The sequence below is a fragment of the Cyprinus carpio genome, chromosome A10, assembly GCF_018340385.1.
Source record: "Cyprinus carpio isolate SPL01 chromosome A10, ASM1834038v1, whole genome shotgun sequence".
Lineage (NCBI taxonomy): Eukaryota > Metazoa > Chordata > Actinopteri > Cypriniformes > Cyprinidae > Cyprinus > Cyprinus carpio.
In genome coordinates this window covers 9900755-9909308 of record NC_056581.1, presented here as the reverse complement: position 1 = coordinate 9909308, position 8554 = coordinate 9900755, and the positions used below count along the sequence as shown (strand labels likewise).

The 8554-nt window shown below is 36.4% G+C and overlaps 1 protein-coding gene across 4 annotated transcripts; it reads right to left on the bottom strand.

Moving 5' to 3' along the window:
- Window positions 1-1680: 1680 nt before the first annotated feature.
- LOC109097647 (pinopsin-like) lies at window positions 1681-7501 on the bottom strand. 4 transcript variants are annotated; one of them, XM_042765124.1, is made up of 5 exons: window positions 7027-7501; window positions 5710-6038; window positions 4551-4781; window positions 4292-4469; window positions 1681-4065 (listed from the first exon to the last, which is right to left on the bottom strand). In XM_042765124.1, the coding sequence occupies exons 1-5, from the start codon at window positions 7478-7480 to the stop codon at window positions 4034-4036; spliced, it is 1224 nt and encodes a 407-aa protein (XP_042621058.1). In that variant the 5' UTR covers window positions 7481-7501; the 3' UTR covers window positions 1681-4033. The 4 variants fall into 4 exon arrangements, with proteins under 4 accessions (XP_042621058.1, XP_042621060.1, XP_042621057.1 ...); XM_042765126.1 differs by having other exon boundaries at window positions 4292-4461; XM_042765123.1 differs by having other exon boundaries at window positions 1681-4469.
- Between the last annotated feature and the right edge of the window lie 1053 nt (window positions 7502-8554).

The following is an 8554-nucleotide window of genomic DNA, read 5'->3' as shown; positions in this document are numbered from 1 at the left end:
GGGGCATCGTCAGAGTCTTTTATTTTACTTGGGTACAGATCCTGGTAAAGGAAAACTTGAAAAAATATAGTTACACATGGACTGTCAGGCCAAATCTGGGATATTTCTAGCCTTTCATAAGTAGGCTACTCCACCAAAAAAATGTCTCCATGTTTTCATTCTCATTTATGATACTGTTTTGAATGTTTGAATATAAATGGTTACAGAGTGTGTTGCTCATTCACAAGCTGAGCGTTTTCATCGCTGACATGTGTGAGTTTGTTCCATACAATGGGCTGTAGGTAATTTTTATGTGTTTTGTTTTATTTTTTGTTTTTTGTGTTTTAATGTATATGTTTTTTGTTTTATAAAATGGTGTAAATGATTCAGTGTGTGAGTGAAGTATCCGAATGAATCAAACTGAATTGCAAAATATTTCAGACCTTTTTGCAAACCCATTTAACTGAAAATATCAATAGTGATTCATCACTGAATCACTAGCTCTGATTCTAAACAGCTAATAGAAACTAGACATGATATTATTGCTGAAATATTATCGGAGATAATGAATATCAGGTTGGTATTCAGTATTCTCCAGCATCAGCCAAGGATTTATCAGAAATATTTTACTGGGTCAATGGCATTTCACTGGGGCTCATCCCCCTGTAAATAGGGTCTAACGACACCCCTAGTGAAAACATGACAAAATATTTTGCCATTTAAAATTTTAACAGTCTGGAAAACTTTTAGACAGATAATCTCACACAGTGCATGTGGGTATTTCAAGCACACCACAAAGAACAAAGCGTGAGCCATGATGTCTGATTCAGAAACAAATGACTCTTATGAACTGGTTCTTCTTAAGTCAAAATGATTCACAAACCAGTCTCAAACTCACCAAATGTTGGTGAAAATATGACAAAAATATCTGACTTGGCTTTAGTCAGACTTGAAGTAATCTCACAATGTCTAATTTGTAACCAAACAACACTTATGAACTGGTTCTTTTTAATGAGTCAGTCGAAATGATTCACAAAACTCTCAAACTAGCTCACAAGTTAAAATAGACCCACTCACTCAAAACCTTTGGAGTTTTGCACTTGAATTACTAAAAGCCCCACAAGACTTTTGTCCAGATTTCTGGCTGATTTATCTGGATGAATCAAAACCAGTTGCCTAAAGTCATAGCCAGTCTGTAGATTTAAGTTGACAGTTCTCATAGAAAACCACAGTCTATGATGGGCACAGGCTATTTTTTTTTTTTTTTTTCATTTTTTTATTTAATTTTTCCCTCTGGTTATATTCAATCCAAAACAAATGATATTATCATATAATCATATACATATTAAAACAAACCACATACACATGCATGCACGTTTTACAGGTTTGTGTAATATCACAGCATCTTCCACAAATAGAATCCCAGTCAAACTGGGTAACCAAGGACACATCCATAAAACTGTCAGTTTATAGATTTTTCAGACTCAATGCTCGGCTCATGGTTTGAGCGCTTGTGCGTATGTGCCCAGCTTTGGCACTCATTTCACCTGATCGATCAGTAAACAGAGTTCAAGGATAAGACTTATCTCTAGAGCAAAAATGACAGCTTAATGACGCCATTCAATCTGATGGAAACAGAGTGAACATTAGACCAAAAGGAAAGCAGCTGAACTGAATGCAAAGGGAGAATGCAACAGCCAGTTTTTAAAATAGAAATATAAACAGGAACCCCCTTTTCATTAAACCACAGGATTGTGGTTTGTAATTATAAGAGGTCCATACATTACCTTTCTGCTGAAGCCATATTTACCACTGTGCTGAGATTGAAATATACTGCGATGGATTATCTGACATGACAGGCCAAATGAATGTCTATTGGTAATCATGCATGTGAACCTTTGCCTTGCCCTGTATAATTAATGACAGTGAGGTTCATGAGATTTGTGACGGGATAATAAACTTGAGAGATGAATACAGAGAATAGGATTTGATATAATACACAGATCACTCACATTATAGATTTAATTATAGCAAATACACTGACTGCATTGTGATAATTTGAAAGGAAAAACCTGGGACCACTGGATGGTCAGCTAATTTTTGTTTTGGTTATATTTTTCAATATGAATCCAGCCTATAGAAATTGCATTTTTAAAATATATATTAAAATTAACATTCAAATGATATCCATTCACCTGCCTCTATAATTGAATGCATGGCTTACCTTCATTATGTTTCACAGTAAATATTATGAATTACTATGATTAATTTGATAAACAACTCAGCATATCATGTAATTGATTTAATTACATTTTTAATTGAGCTTAAACTAAACTGTTGCATACCAAACCCTGTCAACTCAGATGGGTTTTTCAGATCAACATGCCATCCTCAGAGCTGAAGCTCTTTTCTCATCGACTGGTTTGCTGGCTCATTAGAGAGTGTGATATGCAGCTCTATCTCTGTCAGGTAAAAGCCAATTTCAGAGCCAGTTATTCTGTGATGAGAACAAGGAGCCCTATTAATGAAAGCCTTCCTCACATATTTCCTGTGAACTTAATCAGCCAAGGCTAATCATAGAACCTGCACCATCTATCCTAACGAACAGTTAAAAAAAAAAGTTTCAACCTTTTGAAATGATCTTGATTTATGTCAGCAGGCTCTCAGCATGTGCTTCCATCTAAGTCAGTAATAATTAAATTCTGTCATTTAACAATATTTTACAGTGACACAAATGTTTTTTGTGAATACTATTTATATTTAGTAACTTTTTGGGACCCCAAGCACTGTCAAATATGTCCTATAGCTCCCCTGCACAAGCTGTTTCATAAATATTTTAGGATATCTTGCATATTTTTGGGATGCCTCAAATGGCCTTGAATAGAAATCATGCCACAGCATTTCAATGAGATTGAGGTCAGGACTCTGACCTGACTATTTTTTAGTTTGGACGCACTCTGATGGTGATTTATTCCTCTGTTTAGGAACAAACATGTTGCATGACTAACTTTTTTTTTTTAATTTCAGATAACAAACTTCCTGACAATGTGCTGTAAAATTGGAACAATTATATTTTAATAAGTATGCTTGCAGATCCACAGATTTACCTCTAGGGTACTTTGTCATTTTCTGAAGGATCCTTTGATATGTCCTTACACTGACCTTTTAAAGGACAGCCATGGTACCACTGGTGCTGAATTTCTTCTATTTGTAATCAATCTGCTTCAGTGGAGACTGATGGAGCCCCAAGTCTTCAGACACCCTCATGTAACCTTTTCCAGACTAATGACCCTGTACAATTCCTCTTCTGTGGTTCTCTGAAATCTCTTAGGTCATGCCATATTGCACTTTAACAGTATTCAGAGGTAAAGAGCAGGTAACCAAAGATTTAATTTTTCAAGAGGCCTAGAAAGTCACATTGTATATTAATTACTACTTTGATGGATTTAACCATTTGTTGATATGGATTTGCTAAATATTTTTTTCTCGTCTGGTATGCAAGATGATCTGTATTGACTTATGATTTTAGGAAGTGTCATATAGAAATCTAAATAATTTCAAAGGTTTCCTCAACATTTTCTCATAACTGTTAATGAAGAGAAAAGTTCATGAGGAAGATATAAACAACAACAACAACAACAAAAGAAAACAAACTAATAAAATAAAAAAATGATTAACAGAAAATTCATTAATAAAAAATCCATTTAAAAATAAGTTTCTTACTCCATTACCACTCAAAAATATTGCAGTAATTTAAAGTAATATATATATATTACTTGAAGAAATTGAACATAACATGCAATATTCAGACTTCTAGATTGATTAAATCCATTTACCAAGTTCTGTAAGAAAAAAGATCCCTGGTGAAATATTTTGGTTTATAGTTATGTGTCACTGTAATTGCTGTACTGAACAGGTAAAAGGGTTCAGGGGACCAGTATACTTGAAGAAGATTCTGATATAGTATGACCAAAAAAAACTTTAATACCTTTTTTTTTCTTCCACTTCTGTGCACACCATAGGCATGACCTTCGGATGCTGCCAAGCCCAAGTTTCAATGTTTCATGTTAGAACAAATACTGACACCTGGTGGCAATAATTACACGCAACATTTGAAAAAAAAAAAAAAAATTAATAATAATATCTACATTGCACTTATAAATATACTAGTATCTTTCTTAATAACACAAACATTGTGTTAAGTATATGGCAGTAAAAATGCACACAATGTAGTTTCCTGTCCCTCTAAATATGGTTTCGCATGGATGGACCTTTCATATCCCAGGCTCAACAAGCACCAGAGTCTTATTACCTCTTTGTACTGAAGCCCTCTGGGTCCCAAACTTGTCTGGGCTGTCAGGTGGAGAAGTAGCACCATATGACCCCATAGGGATGCAGTCCTGTTGAGCACCACCTTCTTCTGTGTGAAGGGTGAGATGGGCTGGAGGTTCTGGTCCACATCTTACTAAAGCTATAAAGCATCTGTAAAACTGGCAGTAAATACAGATTTGACAGTAACACTGGTCTATAAGAATAATTTGGATACAAATATGATTATGAGAAGTGCATACCTGATTATTGAACAGAACGTATATGATGGGGTTCAGAACGGTGCTGCTCTTTGCTAGTATGGATGACACGGCGCTGGCTGTGGGGCTGACAATACCGACGCTGAATGTGCCAAGCAATGCCATGACCCCGTAAGGCATCCAACAGAGCAAGTAACAGGACACCATGGAAACCACCATCACCAGCACGTGCGTTTCCCTCCTCTGTGCAGCTGTCTGATTGATCTTAGCAACCTGTGAGATGAAGAGACACGCTTTGAGGTTTGCTTTTCAAAGAATAACTGCAACAAGGCTGGATTGGAACACCATATTGTGTTTATGCATCAGAAGGTTTAAACTATATTTTCATTAAAGGATTAGGAGAGAATCTACTTTACAATAGGTTTTCATTAACTACAGTTAACTAACAATGAACAGCATTTTTAATAAGTAACGTTAACAAAGATTAGTTACAAATATTACAAAATATTTTCAGAGAATTGAAAGGAATAGTTTAACCAAAAATGAAAATTTGCTGAAAATGTACCCACTCTCAGGCCATCAAAGATGTAGGTCAGTTTGTTTTTTATCATTTTTTTTTTTTTTAGAAATTTAGCATTTCATCTCTTGCTCACCAAAGGATCCTCTGCAGTGAATGGGTGCCGTCAGAATGAGAGTTCAAACAGCTGATAAAAACGTCACAATAATTCACATGTAATCCACACAACTTCAGTCGACAAATTAACATCTTTTGAAGTGAAAAGATGCTTGTTTGTAAACAAATGTAGTGCTAAATTTCTCCAAATCTGTTCTGATGAGTAAAAAACTACATCTATGACTTGAGGGTGCATAAATATTCATATTTGTTTTTTTTTGTTGTTTTTTTTTTTTTGCAGACAAGACAAGAGACAAGACCAATGAGAATTTGCACATTTACATACTAAAATGCCCAAGTCTGATCCAGCTGTGTATATAATTCACAGAAGCCATAAATAATGATGACAATGAGTCTGCGAAGGACTTTGGTTCCAGACAGTGGCATGAAAAATGCTTAATTTATGGCGAACAAACGTTTGGCTAGAAAGATCGATGAGCCTTACTAGAAGAGAGCTCTTTATCAAAATAATTGCTTCCACTCCCTCTCTCTCACTTTCAACCTTTTCCTCTTTCACTCTTCCCTCACCCCATGAATGGCAATGAGGATCTTCCCGTAGCAGTAGACCATCAGAAGAAGAGGCAGCAGCAGACAAAAGACAAAGAGGCAGATGACGTAAGATCTTGTTTCCGGGGAGTGCTGGTTCCACTGGACTGAACAGGTGGTGCCGGGACCCTCAAGACCATAGCTGCTCCAGCCAAAGAGTGGGGGCACTGTCCACACGAGAGAGTACAGCCAGCAGCCTGTGATGAAGAGCCAGGCCTTCCTATAGTCAGACACATCTGCTTTTGAGCAGCAGAGGATGGTGCTGTAACGCTCGTATGACAGTACAGCAAGGGATACCAGTGAAACAATGCCTGTTGATATTGTATAAAAAGACAAATAAATTATACGTTCATCAACTATTTTTTTATTATGGTTGTTTATTTTATTGTGCAAATTACTTTACTTAATGTAAAAAAACTTAAACTTCACATTAAACAGAGTGGCTTTGTGACAGGTTGGTGAATTTCACTAAGAAATCAAGAAGTATTTGTACACTAAACGCACACTTAACTACATCATGAGAAACTTTCTACATATTTTCATGGGAGTTCCCCAAGAGATAATCAAACAAATACACAAATAAACCAAAAAAGTACCTTGGTAACCCTAGTTTCATTATTTAACCATGTAAAAAAAAATATTATACATCTAGGGGCAATTGTAACATTGATATATTTTCACAATTTAGGACAAGACTATAATTAATTGCAAGTTAAATGCAAGAAGTCAGAGTGTTACAATTGCTCCCTTGGTGGGGGCGATTGTAACAGTGTAACACTGAAAAATAAGTCGTATTAACCCACTGTTTCTCAAATAAAAGCCTACCTCAAAGAAATCACTTTACTGCTGTAGTATCAAATTTATTTTATCTACTTTACCAGACGTGAACTTTGAACGTAGTCACCGTTCACGTCCATATTGATAAATTCCATGTTTTTCGTTGAAACGACTGTACGACTGTATTTTCTGTCATACGTTCGTTTCGTAAATGAGGCCCAATAACTTTATACACGGTGCACTTTCAGATTTAAAAGTTTGCAGGATGTTTTCATTCACTTAGAACTGTGTTACACACTGCATGTAAGGTAATTTTCAAAAATCCATAGGCTAATAGGGGCACTTTAATAACACAATTCTCTGAAACTAATAAATCAATGTGACACAGACGTGAACCACAAGTTAGCAGCCATTGAAATGGACTCAAACCAGTTAATGTTGTATGTTTTCTATAACGTCCAGTTAAAGCTAATCACATTTCGTAATCAACAGAACATAATAATTTATTAGATCATAGCTTACCGAACAGTGCGTTGGCAAAGCCATACCACCTGCAGCCATGAACTCCCGTCAGCCACCGGCCGTGCACAGACGCGGCGAAACTCAAAGGTGTGCCAAAAATACAAACGAGCATGTCGCTCACACTGATGTTCACCAGTATTAAGTTGATCGGAGTCCTCAGGACATGAAAGCGGGCGAAGACCAAAAGAACAAGAAAGTTATTTAGGAAACCGAAAACGAAGATTATTCCCAAACACACTGCCACTACAGTGTATCCCGTGCGGCTGAATCCGGGCTGATCTACAACTGGAGTCATAGTGTCGAGCTGGCTGCCGTTCTCTATAGAGTACTCTCTGAGGAACATAAAACACTGGACAGTAACCATAGTAGGCTGAAAAGAGCACACCTGTACGCTATAATGAAGAAGATGGAGAAAGATAAAGTTAATTGGACTCTCAGGTTGTTTAAATGCCATATAGACCCACAGACGCGGTTCATTGTCGCCCCGCTATTGCCCCCACCTCAGCTGAACGCGACCCTCCCCGTGTTCAATCAGCATGAACGCCACAACTTAATCACGCTTATCTCATAGACAATATGGCAAGCCATTTAAACATTTTTATTATATATTATTAGCTATATCATATTTTTGTAATTATTAGTAAAAATTCAGTAGTGACTACTAGGTCTTTTATAGTTGAATTTCATTTTGAATATAAACTTCTTTTTTTTTTGTAATTGAACTATAAAGTAGCCATTCTAATATTACATGCATATCATTTGCCTTTAAACTGTCGCTTCTGGCCAAAATACTAGACATGCATAATAACAAATTCTGCTACCTGTAATATTACATAGTAACTATCAGAATATTTAGTTTTAGTCAGTGAAAATGAAATAACTATTAGTCACTAATGTATTTTATTAAATATTTAAAAAATAAATATTAGTGATATAAAAGTAGTTATTAGTTAAAGGAATAAAATGAAAATAGCTTGCCACAAAACCCATATACCCATATGCCATTTAATGAGGTGGAGGGTCTTTTGATTTCTGTCTAGAAAGGAAGTCTCACACATCTCCAGAGGTTTCAGACATTGTCTGATGATTGGAAATATGTGGCTCCAAAGTCCATTTATTAGTGAAGTGAAGTGACGTGTGGCAGAGTATGGTGACCCATATTCGGAATGTGTGCTCTGCATTTAATTCATCCAAGTGCACACACACAGCAGTGCACACACACACCCCGTGAACACACACCCGGAGCAGTGGGCAGCCATGTGCTGCGGCGCCCGGGGAGCAGTTGGGGGTTCGGTGCCTTGCTCAAGGGTCTCAACTCAGTTGTGGTATTGAGGGAGGAAGAGAGCACTGGTTATTAGAGGAAAACTATTTTAACTACACTGGTTGTTTGCTGAATTAAACAGTTTGAAAATATATAACAGTAAAAGAAATGTGTTAACATTTTAACATTCCACATTGACTGTTTCTTTAGTCTGTTCAGCAAGTAAATAACTGCAACAAAGTGGGTGTGCATATTGTTTCTCATGGT